General features: G+C 37.0%; 4 protein-coding genes across 8 annotated transcripts; 2 read left to right on the top strand and 2 right to left on the bottom strand.

The window, feature by feature from the left end:
• Positions 1 to 664: 664 nt before the first annotated feature.
• LOC135161796 (clusterin-associated protein 1) lies at positions 665 to 3909 on the top strand. The gene is made up of 6 exons (XM_064119716.1): positions 665 to 816; positions 984 to 1180; positions 1265 to 1663; positions 1941 to 2352; positions 2520 to 2770; positions 3038 to 3909. The coding sequence occupies exons 1-6, from the start codon at positions 795 to 797 to the stop codon at positions 3089 to 3091; spliced, it is 1335 nt and encodes a 444-aa protein (XP_063975786.1). The 5' UTR covers positions 665 to 794; the 3' UTR covers positions 3092 to 3909.
• LOC135161763 (uncharacterized) lies at positions 2832 to 9379 on the bottom strand. 5 transcript variants are annotated; one of them, XM_064119661.1, is made up of 7 exons: positions 8946 to 9379; positions 8536 to 8584; positions 8202 to 8249; positions 7277 to 7557; positions 6787 to 6992; positions 5560 to 6330; positions 2832 to 5139 (listed from the first exon to the last, which is right to left on the bottom strand). In XM_064119661.1, exons 4-7 carry the CDS (start codon positions 7538 to 7540, stop codon positions 4632 to 4634), a joined length of 1749 nt encoding a protein of 582 aa, XP_063975731.1. In that variant the 5' UTR covers positions 7541 to 7557; positions 8202 to 8249; positions 8536 to 8584; positions 8946 to 9379; the 3' UTR covers positions 2832 to 4631. The 5 variants fall into 5 exon arrangements, with proteins under 5 accessions (XP_063975731.1, XP_063975713.1, XP_063975723.1 ...); XM_064119643.1 differs by having other exon boundaries at positions 7277 to 7543; positions 8946 to 9378; XM_064119653.1 differs by lacking the exon at positions 8536 to 8584.
• LOC135161833 (tRNA-dihydrouridine(20a/20b) synthase [NAD(P)+]-like) lies at positions 8850 to 11159 on the bottom strand. The gene is made up of 3 exons (XM_064119759.1): positions 10853 to 11159; positions 10551 to 10748; positions 8850 to 10221 (listed from the first exon to the last, which is right to left on the bottom strand). Exons 1-3 carry the CDS (start codon positions 10924 to 10926, stop codon positions 9420 to 9422), a joined length of 1074 nt encoding a protein of 357 aa, XP_063975829.1. The 5' UTR covers positions 10927 to 11159; the 3' UTR covers positions 8850 to 9419.
• Positions 11160 to 11193: 34 nt separating this feature from the next.
• Positions 11194 to 15876, top strand: LOC135161822 (vacuolar protein sorting-associated protein 26B-like). Its single transcript, XM_064119748.1, has 6 exons — positions 11194 to 11866; positions 11944 to 12087; positions 12610 to 13004; positions 13091 to 13197; positions 13590 to 13801; positions 13923 to 15876. Exons 1-6 carry the CDS (start codon positions 11864 to 11866, stop codon positions 14193 to 14195), a joined length of 1134 nt encoding a protein of 377 aa, XP_063975818.1. The 5' UTR covers positions 11194 to 11863; the 3' UTR covers positions 14196 to 15876.
• Positions 15877 to 16127: the final 251 nt, after the last annotated feature.

Below are 16127 nucleotides of genomic sequence, written 5' to 3'. Positions count from 1 at the left end.
CTGAAGATCTAGGAACCAGGCGTACCACTTTACCAGGAACAATTTTCGATAATTTTTTTGTGGCTATCCTGAAGTTCGCCATGGTGAAAAATGCGCAGCAATTACGAACGGACTTGAATTCATGAAGTCATTTGTAACTTAAATTGTTCACCAAATGAGGGAAACGCCAGAGTGCATTATTTTTCATTCAATGCAATGAACCGGTTAATTACGAAAACTTGGAAAAAACAATTAATTTTCGAATCGTATGTAAATACGAGCTAGCAGAGACCCTTGCCTGCCACAGGCGAAACCCTTATGTCTACAGGGACCTGTTGGTGGCGACCTCCGTGTGTCGCAGACGAAACCCTTATGCTTATAGGGTAACTGTACGTGATGCCCTCTGTGTGTCAGAGGTGGAAGATTTGACCAATAATTAGAAAAATAAATTAGGATTCTCTATCGATATGGAGTATAACTATTAAAAAATATCAATTTTTTACTAATCTGTCTCCCCAACTCATGTTGGTTTTTTAATTATTGTTTAGAAATAAATGAGACACTCACGAAACATTTTAAACTCAGTACAAACGGGCACAATCGATAGAATTAGTTTATTTTACATACGAATAAAATCCTTGTATGTACTTAATAATAATTATTATAAGGGTCGAGTTGGGGTGCTCGTTGCTTGGAGACGATCAGAACACAACATCATGGCTTACTCCGTACTAGACACAATCTTCCATGAACTCATCCTTAGAACGACGATAAAGACAATAAACTAAAAGTATTTATTAATAGAAGTAACAATCATGTCATATCGTGATTTAAGAAGTAAGTTTCTATGTGTTATTTTGAGGATATTGAAAAATTATTCACCTGTGAGACTGCAAAAATATATTATGGATGCATTATTACGATGTTGTTTATATGTCTCTGTTTGATTTCACTAATTTGTCGCTTTGATGCCATTGATTTTGATCAAATCGTGATGTTCTTAGATTTTACAGAAATGATGAGATTCCTCGGGTATCCCAGATTAATTTCTCTGTCGAATTTTCGCGTGCCAAATTTCCCTTTAGTTGCGGAAATATTAGTGTGGCTCGTGCGAAGATTTGATCCGGATACTGATATTCCTACTGACCATCACACTGAAGAAGATCGAGTAGCGATTATTCGTCGTGCTGCCGAATTTATGGTATGATCCTACAAACAATATTTCGGCGGATTCTGTACTGACGTTAAACACGTCTGCATTATTGTTTACCAATTTATTTTCTAGGCGATAAAAACCAATATTAAACTCAACACGAAAAGACTGTACCAAGCTGACGGCTACGCAGTGCATGAACTCTTGAAAATAGCTACATTGTTGTATGCAGCCCAGAGTAATAGTGCTGAAGACGAAATCTTATCATCTGATAACAAACATCAAGTGAAAATCGATATCGGTGATCGACTAAATGAACTAAAAAACACAAGACAATTAGCGAGCCAATTAACCGTTAATGGTGCCAGTCTATTCGACCTACTCGGGCGAGAAGTGCAGTTAAGGGAAATTAGAAATTTAAAGGTTGCCAGGCAGTTCGATACTGCGGAAATTGAACTCGCTATGAGAGAAGTCATAGAAAATGCGAAAAAAGAGATCGAGGAGACAAGAAATCAAATCGAGAACGTCAAGGTAATGGAGTTTATTACAACACAAAATTTTCAATAAAATTAAAATTTACATAAATGATTCCCTCGTATTGACCAGTAGAGATTTTGTGAAAGGATTTTTCTTTCTCAGTATAATTACTCGGTGTAATCCATGCGCCCACCTCGTCTCTAGAAAAAAAAATTAGCGGTCAGACCTCTATCCATGGACATTGTCCTCAGATAGACCCCGCGAAGTGTTAATAAACATTTAAGAGCAGTATTACTCATCAACCGAGATTAATCAGTTTTCAAACTTCTAGGAGACAGAAAAAAATTTGGAATCTCGAATTAATCGGAGAAAAACAGAGTTGGAACGCAATCAGGCACGACTGCAATCCTTGCGAAAAGTTCGTCCTGCATTTATGGAGGAATTCGAGAAGCTCGAGGTAGAATTACGTGCTGTGTATGATGATTATATTCAGAAATGCAGATATCTGTCGTATTTGGAACACTTGTACGAGGACGTCACGAAAGTTGAACAGGAAAGATTCGAAAAGCGACAGGCGGCGACTAAAAGACAATTGGAGCAGTTACGAGGAGAGGACGCGAGCTTTGAAAGCATGATGGAGAGTAATGATTCGATTATTCCTACCAACTTGGGAGGGCCCTTAGAGGACACGGAGCAAAGGGGTAGTGACAGTACTGGGCATCTTAGTCGTGCTGCTCAACCTGGTAATTGATTTTAAGTTGAAAATAGTTGATATTTTTACTTTTGCGAAGGCTGGAGAGCGCACAATTAAAAAAGAGACAGACGATATATTATTATTTCATATCAGACTAAATTCTTGTCATATGTGAATACCCTAATCCTCTAGAACAAAATGACGATTCCTTTTCAGAATCCACTGGAAGAGTTTCCTCCAGGGTTTCAATGCCTCAGCGAAAAATATACGGTTCAATGTCAGGACGTCCACGAGGAGCGGCCAAAGAAGCCACTGACAGTGTTGGTTCTCTGGACAGTGATAGTGATTTACTAATCGATGGTGATGACCTCGATGATGACGACGATGACTTGGAGGATGAAATATTAAATCCAGTGAATCCTCGTGAAATAGCTGGATTTGATTTAAAAAGCGGCGAAAAACGCGATGTGGGTAAAACTGAGCACTCGGATGAGGATTTTTAATAATTTGATTCCAGACGTTGTTCCATTTTCATATTTCATGAAAACTGATTCGTTTTTTATTAGCACCAAATAATTTACAGTAATATTATGAATAAAATTATTCACTTAAAAGAACGTCCTACAAGCCATGCAATGATTCATATTATTAATATTTGTTCAATTCTTTATTACAAAGTAAAAAACTATATGTTTGAATTCGCTTTTTTTAGCAATTTTTATTTTTCATTTAAGAATCATCGATTCATTTTTTACGGACTTGGAGGAGCCCTTGAGAACTTCCACTAAAGATTCAATATATTTTAATCATCAACGGAATATCAATAAAATGAGTAACTCTATAGCACATTACTAAGAGGACCCGACAATGATACACAGATCATTTTAGACACATGGAAAGGAAAGGTATATCGAGACATTTTTCCCAGTTAAAAAAATTATCATAAAAAAAACGTTCGTCGGTTCCCCTCCCCTCTCTTTTTGAGTTATTCGAAAAATTATCTGTAAACTCATGCCAGTGTCACCTTATGTTATCCATCACTGCTGAATGAACGCAATAGTGTTCAGAAAATTATCATTGTCGGCCTTGTTCATTGAGCAAATCAGAGATCATATTCACGTATCGTTTAATTTGTGAATTATCAAATATTCAAGCATTCAATACTTCCTCCTTGCGCTATTAGACAGTAGAAATATCGTAAATTGTTGCGCGACATTCCATATTCACTGAATTGAAGTAAAAAAAATTCGATGATTCACAATTTAATTAGTACCATTGAATTTTCGTACAGAAAACATGTTAATAAAATTCAATGGTGCTTCATGATAAATACGTCGACAAATCAATATAAATAAATTGTTTAATACTACGGATTATAGTACCAAAACGCCATCTGTCTATATTTACTCAGCTATAAACTAATGCGAAATTCAATTTTTCATGTTAAATTTGTTTTTTTTTTTCATATGGATATGCATTGGTGTTCGCTTGAAATCTTCATTGACAGTGGTTAAAGTAAAATTCACCGAAGAAATACTGCATTTTTAGGCCCACGCGATGAAATTTCGTTACCAAGAGATTCCACAAACAGTTATTTCAATTAAAAGGACGTTTTTCAGAGTTTTCATTTAAACTTTTAGACCTTAGGCAAAAAAAATTTTAAAAATCATTGCCCTCGATACTGTATTCTTTTCGTTAAAAAAAGTTACCACAGACGTTTACGCAGTAGAGCAGCCCAGTAACTTCCCTCGTTTGATACGAACTGGATATATAAATTCGATTCCTCTAGTGAAGAGAGAGAAGATTTGTCCGAAATGTTAAACACATAGTTTTGCAATGATCTCTGAAAATGAGCATATGTTTGCAGAAAAAATATCCCCCGACATAACCAGTTTTGTAGGTAATTATCATTCTAACTCGGAATTAAATTGATTATGGTAATGTACGATTTCAGAAGTATTTATGACGTTGATAAAATTTTTTCACATTTCCCCAAAAGCTCATTTCCTGAAAATCATCGTAAAATAATCTCCGAGTATATTTTGGACTCATCTGCTTTTTTGCAACTCTTCACTACTAACTTAATTTATTCATTAAACGGGTGAATAATGAAGTTCGATTTCTGTTGATCACCGATAGGCGTTTCTGTTGATCTTATTAAGATGCTTAGTTCTTTGATTTCATTCGTTTACTTGTCATGAACGTGAATAACAAAGGATGCAAATACGATGAAAGTGAATGTGAAAGATGATAGGTATGTATTTTCTCTCTCTTCATTGATAAGAGAAAAGAAGTTTGAAAAATGCTATTGCAAATAATATTTATCTGCTACCTCGTTGGAATGTGGTCGGGACTGCTCGGCACAAGTGGCGATAAAACTGGCACTGGCTCGAGTTCTGGCAAATTACAATTCTCCCCAATTTCCCCCCATGTTTTATCAACAACTTCCGATAACTTTTCACGATATTTGTACGTTGTTCTGTCAATGACTGATGGTGTTTTTATACAATCATCCCCACCAAATTCGCATACCCTATAATGATGTAGTATTGCTGCATCCGCAGGTACATTGAGTGTACCACGACCAGTTAAGAATTCCCAAACAAAGTGATTGCCAGCTTCTACGACATCGCGAGGTTTACAAATATATTTTGAGCGTTGTTTGTGGGGGTGAAGTTTTGATCTTCTTCGAGTTTTCCTTAGAGTTATTAGACCAGCTTCCGGCTGTGTTTTGCTAGAGGTCACCCATGGATCATCAGGCCATTGAAGATAGAAAAATGCATTTTGGAAAGAAAATGCCCCACTAGTTTTTGTATTTATTCGATTGCTCATCCAGCTGAAAACAGACAAATCTTCTTAAGAGACAGCAACTTGGAAGGAAATACATTGACGATTTTAGACACATAGTCGATCATCACCATAAACTTTTTTATCGCACATATGCATTTAGTGTGCAATGAAAATATATTGAAGTATTGAATTTTATTACTCTTTCATAACTTCGTACTTGCCATTGCAATGATGGATATGGTTTCAATTCCGTTCTATAATGTACATATATGACAAGAATAGTGAGATCAAAGGGAAAATGACTGGATGGAGAGACAGGCCAGAACAGGTGGCTCTGGAGAATTTTTTTTTTAATATGAAAGATGCGTAGAAAAAAAGGATCCCTCAACTTTCACCAGTAGAGATCCTTTTTCCGCTAGTAGTGAGTACCCTTGTCCTGCATCAATACGCATAAAACTACATTTACCTTAAAAGATCCACAATTGTGTCGTTATGCCTTGGAATAACGAATTCGTCAAGATCCAAGAGTGCCACGAATTCATATTTATACATGGATCGATATAAACAATCATTGAGCGCAGCAAAAAGATTCTCAGTTCGAATTTCCCTCTGTGATATCATGTCAAGATGATGCCACGGTAGAATATTGACGATTCCCAAACTCTTATAGTACTGAAGTGCGCATCCAGCTTCACTGCCAACCGTGTCATTGTACAACGTAATGTGCGAGGCTCCAAGGAGCCGATGAAGCTCAATAAACTCAACTAATTGTAGAACCCTATTGTAATCATAATGAAGTGGCTTAACGCAAACTCCTAAGGGCTCACGATCGATGGGTCTGTCTTCTGGTCGATTCTGTACGAGTATTCGATTAGTTGGTGATGCTCTAAGTCGAGCAACAATACTTACAGCCTCGGGAATGGGCTTTTCCAGGTCAACACCGTTTGGCGCTTCTTTTGGTAAAGGACATATAACGAAGCACGCACTGTATTTTAAATTCCAATTCTCTCGTATCACTTTGGTCTTTGCCGCCACTGTTACTGATAAAGTTACGTTTGAAGCGTTTGGGGGTCGTCTGTACCACAGACGACACCACACACGCTCCGGTGACCGAGTTTTAGTTGCACCGATTATTCGAATTGAGCCTGGTGATTTTAATGATTTCAAGGTATGCTTTGAAGTGGGATTCCCTCCATTGCGATCGTCGAAGTAGGCTGAGTATACGAAAAATTTGTATCTGGAATAGAATAAGAGGATTAAAATAGGATGAATGATGCATTGGTAATTATCGAATTGGTTATAGTCGTTGCAATTTGAAAGCGATCGGTAAAATAAATGCTTCACACTCTCACAGTGAGATACCGCTAAAATGTCTTATTAGCAGTAAATATTCCCGTTTCCTTCTTAGCATTCAACAAAAGCTCGAACGATGAACGTAAAATTAGCATCAAATATTTAACCAGGATAAAATAAAAATATAGTACTACCACGATTAACACTATTCAAATAAGAAAATACTATTGCTCATGGGAGCGTTTTTCTCTGACGAGTAGCCTAAGAATTCAAAATTATCAGAAAAAATCTTGGAGCAATTAGAAACTTCTAGTGTACGTGAAAATGCAAATTTTACTTTTAATGAGAAAATTTTATTCACGCAAAGCATTAACACTGTAAAAGTGTAAATAATCCATACCTGGTGTTCGTTACTGGAAGCCATTCAGCATGAGTCATTTTCAGGTTCTGATCAAGAGTTGGGAGCTGCTGTTCCATACTCGGTGGTAAGCTCGATAAACCCCGGGGGTCTGAAGGAATTGGTGCAACTTTTGCACTGCTATCTCCGTGAATAAGAAGCCCAACTTGTGCATCAAATCCCCCCCTTAATCCAACATAATCCTCAGCCTGCCAAATTTTGTTGTGATGTCTCAATTAAATGAAAAAAAATTCTAGGGTGAACTGATAAAAGGCGGAACTGCGAGTGAAAGGTTAATGTGCAGATTGATTCGTAATTATCTGGAGGACTGCGGATTCGTGAAGATGTCTTTACACTTGACTAATTTTTTTTATCATCTTTGAGATTTGCTAGAAAAAGTCTGGCATATTCTACCATTATCCCTGACTAAAAATAGTTAATCTGGACATAAACCTGTTACTTATTGCTTTCCACCATTCTACAAGAGAATTACCGCAACTTCCTCGTAGTCAGGACGATCAGGAGGTCCCACCATACGATGACCATTTCTGTGTCCTCCGAGGGCTCCAGTGCCTCCGTTAGACCGTCTCTCATCGATTAGAAAAATCTCTGTCAGTACAATGAGACCGAATACCGCGAAGAACATGACAACGAGCATGAATGACATATTAGCACGGTCTTTCAGCACTCCAGCACTTCCTCGAGAAACAGATGATCCACCCCCAAGGCTTGTGAATCCTGTTCTTCGGGTACCCATGCTCTACAGGTGAAAAACTTGATGAAGAAACTATTATTATCCTTCCGTAATTTTCTGGTCGCAGTTAGAGCCTAAAGCATTCTTCATGTACTTCACATCGGGATTTTAGTGAGATGAAGAAATTTTTTTGAGAAACCTTTCCAACTCGCGGAATATATCACAGACATTCGATAGTGTCTGGTGCATGAAGAATTATGAAATGCATGTGGAATTGACGTTCCCTCAGCGATTACGAAGCCCAATAGGAAAATCAAAACGAAGATATGGTGATTATTCGCAAAACATTCAGTCAAGAATTAAGAAACGGTCTACAAAAATGAGGATTCAATTATGAAAGACGTATATTGTTGCAACTAAATATCTGTTTTTGTTCAACTTCTCCACTACCTTACTCTTTACGGCGCATGAGAAAGTGACCCCTGTTATTTTATGATTGTTGATTAGCAAAGTTAACATCAGATAATGGTATAAGTAATGCATTTCTTTTAACGTTATCAGTCTCCCCCTCCTCTTACGTTATAACAAAGTTAAAATGTGACTATTAGTGCAAAATTGTCCTTCAATTTTCCTTTTTTAATGTGAATGGACTAAATGAACCGATATACATGCTCACCATTTAATTATTAAGTTCTAACCGCTTGTAATTAAAGCCTTCTCTTACCTAGCGTAAATTCCAATATTCCGTTGACCATGAGACTGTTAACTCGTTCTAAAATAAATTGAACAAGAATTGATAAAACCCTCAAGAACTAGTAATTTTTTTCGAACGGAAAATTGTGCAGCAAAATCATCAATTGAATGCTACTGTAAAAGGTACAAATTAAAATTGTGGCAAACTGATTACAAACAGCTAATTGAACAAAGACTGTCGGAAGCGCGCGCATCCGGTCTAGTTCAATCGGAAACAAGTGAATATACAAGTGCAATAATAGTCAGTCGTACAAAATGTTGCCACGTTAGCCGTGCAAAACCTGGACTGACAATATAACTATTACCATTCTTTTTGCGAAATTTAGCACGTCTCTCTGTCCCCATGATTAATGACTGAAATTTTCCATGCAACATTAGTACATATTAAAATGAAATCCAAATACTCTCATTTTTTTGTTATGAAGTTGATTAAAAAATCAAAATTAAAAATAAGAACGTATCGCATCTCTCAAAAACTGGGAAACGATCGATGAAGCGCTACCGTGCAGTGATTCAATGAGAAATAAATTTGTTACTACTCCATTCTGGTTGTAGAATTATCTACAATACGCCCACCCACTATTGGACAATATTAACAGTTCAGCGAAAAAAAAGTGTATTCCATCGTGAAAAGATTCTTTAATTTATCAAGAATTGTCAGAATAAAAAAAAAATCACTAATGAGACTGCAAAATTAGGAGAGATCATTACTCACATTTTGACGTATCCAGTACACCGCCGACTGTCGTTGACACGCTGATGGTCAAAGAATATGCAACCGAGATTCGATTCACCTCTGATACTTAAACCCATCGTCTTGTAATCGCCCCTTACATTATCCCAATACCGAATTCTCCGTCACTTTTGCAACACTTTGCAGTCATTTACAATGAAATTTAACAATTAAAAAATATTTTCCAAAACTTAGAATGAGATGATGGTACTTAACAAATGCACAACTGGGTTGATACCCTTATGAATTGTCATCTCCGAATATGCTGGCAGTACTACTTCATTCCTGGAGCTCCACAAACACAAACCCAAGGCGCAAGCCTATGCGTCTGCGTTCACATCCAATCGATTTCAGGACATGCACATGCATCTCGCTCCAGCTCCCCCAGCAACTTTATACTCGATATTTCGTTTCCCAAACCATCTCGAAATTTTCACGCTTGAACTTTTTCAATCGTCAATTTGAATCTCTAACGATTGACGAATTTTCCTCGTCAAAGAGACTAGGGAATAATTCCCAATTATTTTCATTATCAGCTGTTGTATTGAGACTTGAATTGGATCTGACTGGCTGTTGATATGAACAGACAATGGGCTCACAGCATTCGTGTGAATCCTGGGGAGCGATTCCTAAGGAAGAATGAAGGAATTCCAACGAGCTTTCCTTTGTCTGCAGGTTATTGAATATTTGTCGTTGGCTCTTCGTAAGGACCTTTTCGAGCATGAAAACCAAGTGGTGGTGCATCGTTTGGAAATTGGTGGGAATGGCTGTCGTTATGTTCAGCCAATCTTGCAGGCATGATAAAGGAGTAATGGCCGATCCTGCGAAAAGGGCTGGATTTGTCAGCAGGCCATTGGCTACCATGATCCCCTCGCATTTTGATGATTCGTAGAGTCTCTCAGCCTCTTCCAGTGTATTTACACCGCCGTTAGCAATCAGGGGTATTTGAACACTTTCTCGAATCGTTTTCAGGGAAGTTAGATCAATCGGCTGATTACGCATCTCTGGAGTACGTGCGTGAACTGTTAGAAACGACACTCCAGTTTTTTCCAGGATTCTACAGAAATTGATTGTTTTATTGAGTTCTTTCAGGAGTCGAATTTTTACAGAGATTGTGAAGGGGGTGGGGATGCGATTTCGAACCGTGAGAACGAGGTCTTTCACAAGTTGAGGTTTTGAGAGTAAATCCACTCCGTAACCGTCTTTGATAGCCCAGCGTTGGGGACAGCCACAATTTAAATCGACTCCGTCACAGTATCTATCGAAGGGAAAAGATGGAAATTGATAATTGAAATGAGGAGAATTCTTTTTTTAAGGAGGGGATTTCATTGAAATTATGAAACGAACTAAAGAACTGTTTGATGGGGCTCCTTCAAAAGTCAATTTTTCCCCCGACAAAACCCATCAATCTGATCTGACATCAGTTACGAGCCAAACAAAATTGTAAATTTTATGGCTAGATTGGAACCGCCTCGCTTCAGTTCTCGATACAGCCTCAGCAGACATCGAGAATTCGATCCAAACAAACCAGTACTGAACTTAGTGGTACAAGGAAATCATGAAATACTGAAGAAATTTTGGACTCACGGAGCAACCATTTCCGCAGCATCAGCGAAGTCCTCGGGTGTTTTGGCTGCAAATTGTACCACCAAGGGTTCGTCTCTCGTATTTGTAGTGAATTCATTATCCCTCGCCTTAGAGGATTGCACAAACGAATCAGCCAGGATCATTGGTGTAAAGCAGACATCACAATTATAACGTCTGACTAGATGTCGAAATGCTAGTCTAAAATAGAGAAAACAGGGGCATAATTAAACCAAAACAACAGTGTGACCAATGGGTTCAAAAATCGCTCTGGAACATGTGCAACAGTAAGTTAAAAGACTCACTTGCTGTATCGAACCATTGGTGCACAGACTTTCGTCATTCCTGGTTCCCTAAGTATCTCCAGAACGTCAGGCATGATTGAAGACAAAGTCAACAATTGATTCCAACAATCACCGGCACTGGATTTTTAAATACCACGTGGTGGGGTCGGTTCACCTGGCGAGTCAGGTGTTGTTGTTGTCTCTTCGAGGTTAAAAAAGCGCAGTGTCAAAATTTTTTAAAAACCTACAACTAACGACATCTGTGGTATGAAATACGAGTTTTGAGATTCCATCTACCGGATGAACTTCAAACCCATCTACGCGAAAGGCTAGTGGCCCCCATCCGTGGCAACCCCTTTCCGAAGTGTCCGTTTTCATCATGAAACTGCAGTTGCAGTGCAATGGATGAGCAATTCTAAATCACTAACACAATACGATTATTCAACGATTGATACAGTAGTTTTAATCCAACCAGTGTGTCCAATTAGTAGCCCCCACGCAATTCAAGAAAATCCAATGAAAAATAACAGAATAAGGGACAAATTGTTGTGCGTCATGGAATGATATATCTCGCGGTATTATCGCGGTGACATCGTCATCGAGGGGATTACACGTTCATCATTAGTGGCAAAGAGTCAGTGTACATCAAATCTAAAATTACGTGTATTGTATCGTAACTGGAGAAGATCAAATATTACGAACTAATTTTGACAGCGAATGGCAAATTATTGGAGTGGGGGAAAAGAGTGTTCCGCCATATTTAGCAAACTTGTGACTTTTCGGAGGAAGTTGAAGTAGCCCTGATATTAGTCAGATAACCCAACTTCCAGTAATTCATCCCTTGGGGACATTGATAAGCTAGAAAGGGGTCTTGAATTGCCAATGGTAGATTGTTCGATGATGAATTCCAAGCTTTATCAATAGTGAATGTGAGAATTTTTTTTTTCAACTGTCAATTTTTTTAATTCAACCGGGCGTCCTCCGAGTGTTGATTTTTTTTTTATTGGATTGTTCTTATCATAGACTGGAAAAATGGTATGAATTCGTTGACACATTTTCTCAAGTTTTTCAAAACAATTTTTTTGTGTTAATATTGGTACTTTTTTCTGAAGAGTTTCTTCGGCTTTGGACAATCTGCTGGACTGGAAATCATTCTTAACGGAGCTGATACGAGAAAAACTGCTGAAATTAAGACCGAAGATGGCAAGAAGGAGCGACACTTGTTGTATTATGACGGCGAAACCGTATCCGGAAAGGTAATGGTTCCTCTTAATTAAGTTGAAAATTCATGATATCTGTTTTCATTTGTTGTATGAGTTTGTATCAACCGTGTTAGGGAATATCGAATACACCTGCTATAGTCCAATAGCTGTCAATGATGTTTGTTCCACCCGAAATAAATCTAGTCGTTCTATTTTCGAAGACAAAACTCATTAATGAGTTTCGTCCACATGTTCGCGATAAAAAATTGCAAAAATCTGTTAATTGTTCCGGTATGGAACTAATAGGTTTCGAAGGAAGTAGCGATCATTCCTCTTCAACTTCATCCAATTTTGAATGAAATCCGCGCATAATTGGCCATTAATTAATTTAGTAATCGAACAAATTAATGCGTCAATTCGAAACTTGTAGACCTGAATGGTGTCACGATAACATTTCTTGACAATCCATTTAGGAAATCATATCAATGTCATGAATTCATCGATAAACATGAACAAAACTGATGGAAATCTATGAATGATCATGTTTTTCATGATTTATTCATTAAAAAACTTTAGGTAATTGTCAGTCTGCGCAAAGCTGGAAAGTTAGAGCACCAGGGTGTAAAGGTTGAATTCATTGGGCAGATCGAACTATATTACGATCGTGGAAATCATCATGAATTTACCAGCCTCGTGAAGGAATTAGCAAGGCCTGGTGAATTAACGCATAACACGGAATATACATTCGAATTTGCTAACGTTGAAAAGCCTTTCGAGAGCTACACAGGTTCGAATGTTCGCCTGAGATATTTCCTAAGGGTCACCATCGTTCGGAGATTGAGCGATCTCGTGAAAGAGTTGGAACTCGTCGTTCATACTCTGAGTTCTTATCCAGACATGAATAATCCGATTAAAATGGAAGTTGGAATTGAAGATTGTTTACATATTGAGTTCGAGTATAATAAGAGCAAGTGAGTGTCTCCCTCCAACTATAGGAAGATTTTCAGTTTTTAATTCGCACAGCTGATACAGAATACTAAATGAATAATTATTTCAGGTATCACTTGAAAGATGTTATTGTTGGAAAAATCTACTTTCTTCTAGTCAGAATAAAAATTAAACACATGGAAATCGCCATCATAAAACGAGAAACAACTGGGTCTGGTAAGATGAGTTATCATATTTCCCAAATTACTAAAGTTCCGGGTTAAGTAGAAATTTTCATATCAAATTATTGGCCCCGCGAGAAAACCTTAGTTACTATCATATACTTCAACAACACCCTCAGGAACAATTCGTATACAGAGGCGGAATGCATCGCGTTATTTCTCTTCCCCACGATTCGGTATTGAAGTAATAAACACTTTCAAGTCTATTAAGAAATCTTGAATCAACCCATTCAGCTTAAGAATTTGGTGACGGGGAAGAATCAATTTATTTATCGTTTTAAAGTGCATGCCTCAATGGGATAGACAATTATTTCTGTTGCCAAGGTTTTTTTCTTTCCCAACATCAATTATTTCACAACTCCCTATCCAAAGAATACATATTCGCAGGTCCACACACATTCACTGAGAATGAGACAATAGCGAAGTATGAGATTATGGATGGCGCACCGGTCAGGGGTGAATCAATTCCAATAAGAGTGTTTTTAGCTGGTTATGATCTTGCGCCAACGATGCGAGACATCAATAAAAAGTTCAGCGTTCGATACTATTTAAATCTTGTTCTAATGGATGAGGAAGATCGTCGTTATTTCAAACAACAAGTAAGCCAATTTTTTACCGACTTTGTTTTCTCCCTATTTTACAATACAAGTCCTTCTGCCTTTATCCGGAAATTATGTCACTCTTTATCTACATGTCTACACACTTTGATTTTCACTCCAGGAAATAACGTTATGGAGAAAAGGTGAAAAGAGTAGAAGATCCCAGACAGCATCACCCCACCTGCCGTCTCACCTTGTCTCCGCTGAGACCGGCTTCCCTCAGGGTGCAGCAATGAACGGTCCACCGTCCCTTCCTCCAAGCAACCACTCGGAAGACTCTGAAGACAGAGATAATCCAGTAACTGACGAAACATCACCTCCCATCGAGGGGATGACACGTGAAGAAGGTGATGGTGAGGGTGAAAAAGAGGAGGTCAGCCCTGAGCGTCAGTGAGCCCAATATATTTTCACGTGAATCGTCACATTCGATCAAAACAATAGCGGAAATGAAGAAAAAATTTAAAAATTAACGGCAGATGGAAAATTGAATCCTGTAAATATTAACGTTATAGTCATTAAGTAATTGAAAACCTAACTAATCAATGCAGAAAAATGATGAACAATATCATTTTATTAAATCATGGCACCTAATGATTGATAATGAAGTCAATCGACAGATATCTCGGTGTAAAAAAAGAGATAAATTTTGGTGTAGATGTTTCGGATAATTGGAGAAGTTGATGGCCGATTGGAAATTATACTGTTTTGTAATTTAATAAATAATGTACATATGTATATATATACAGATATATATACAGTAATTACCCGGATTCAAAGCGTCCTTCATTCAATGTGTGTCAAAACAAAAATTGACAATGGAGAAACAACAGTAGATTGCCTGGAAAGGCATAACAGCGAATAATGAATACGCATTGGGCTTTGCATTCGGATAAATACAGTGTACATGGTGTCTATTTTCTAATGCTCAGTTATCATCGTAACGTGCAGTGCCATTTGGCGAGAGAACTGAACTTTGTCCCTTATGCCAACATCCTTTCGCATTCACTGAAATGTAGCCTAGGGATACTATCATCGTTGGTAATGTTAAAATAACCGAAAATAAAATTATTACACGTAAATCGACAAAAAATCGGTACTAGCTTCATTCATCAGAAAATACAAATTTCAAATGGAAAATTATTTCACGATGAATTTAATAAAGAAAAGTAAAAAATTCTTTATTTCACATACTAACATCAGTTTTGTTTACATATCTTGGTTTAAATCTGGAGAATGACAAAATAATCTCTAGAACAAAGCAGTTTTGTGAAAATTTATTCATCGTCTTTCTATTCAAAACCTGTCGGAAACAATAAATATTTAGGCTCTTTGGTCTCAATACAAAAATTCATATCTGAATAGGACGACCAGGGCGACGTAATTATGTCGAACAAACCAATAGGTATCTGCCCATTAAGGTAAACCATGGCATCTCTGAGAGTTTCTGAATAACTTAACTGTGGGAAAACTGGAACTGGAAAATGAAGTACAGTGTATCATTTATTACTAGTGTACTTTCTCGTCAACCCGGTGATGTAATATTCATTTATTAGTATGTTTAATTTCGGCTGGAACGTGAAGAAGTCTATAGGAAATGAGTATTATCGTCAGCGAGTTGAACTAAATAAATTTAGATAGGAAACAAGAACCATTTAGAAATTACGGGAAATTATTCTCTGGTTTTTGTTAAAATGTAATTGTTATTTAACTTCATTGAGTTAATTTTTTATTTTCACTTTTATTTCACTCCATCTTCTCCACAATTTATTAAATGATTTTATGCAATCTATCATTATTCTATTATCATTGCAGTTATTAAAAATTGATTATATAATCATTAGTTATGTTTACTTTATTATGACATTCAGAGTATTTATCATTGATTGAATGACGAGTGTCATCGCGCAAATGATAAAACAAATTTGATAACTACCTAATAAAGTTTGTTACTTTACATGTCAAATATTGTATATATATATATATACATATATTCTATGCGATATGCAATTTGTTGTATATTTTAGTGTCTTAATAATTGAATTACAAATATATACGCGCTTGACGATTTATAATAATTATTTTCTTTTCGAACAATTTCCCATTCTGCCCATTTTTATTAAAAAAAACATCACTGGGAATATCGAATTGCTAAAAAAGTGATAATTCTGTGCAAATATAATTTGAATACCGGTTATTATTGATCACCTCAATTTTTTTCATCCCTCAGGGAAACTGCAGGGCCAATGATTACATATAAATTTTTTCACCTGCATTTTCTGCTATAATAATAATAATTTTTTAATTAAATGATTTCGTTAGCTCAATA

The sequence above is a fragment of the Diachasmimorpha longicaudata genome, chromosome 1, assembly GCF_034640455.1.
Source record: "Diachasmimorpha longicaudata isolate KC_UGA_2023 chromosome 1, iyDiaLong2, whole genome shotgun sequence".
In the NCBI taxonomy this organism is placed as follows: Eukaryota; Metazoa; Arthropoda; class Insecta; order Hymenoptera; family Braconidae; genus Diachasmimorpha; species Diachasmimorpha longicaudata.
This window is presented reverse-complemented; position numbering and strand designations above follow the sequence as displayed.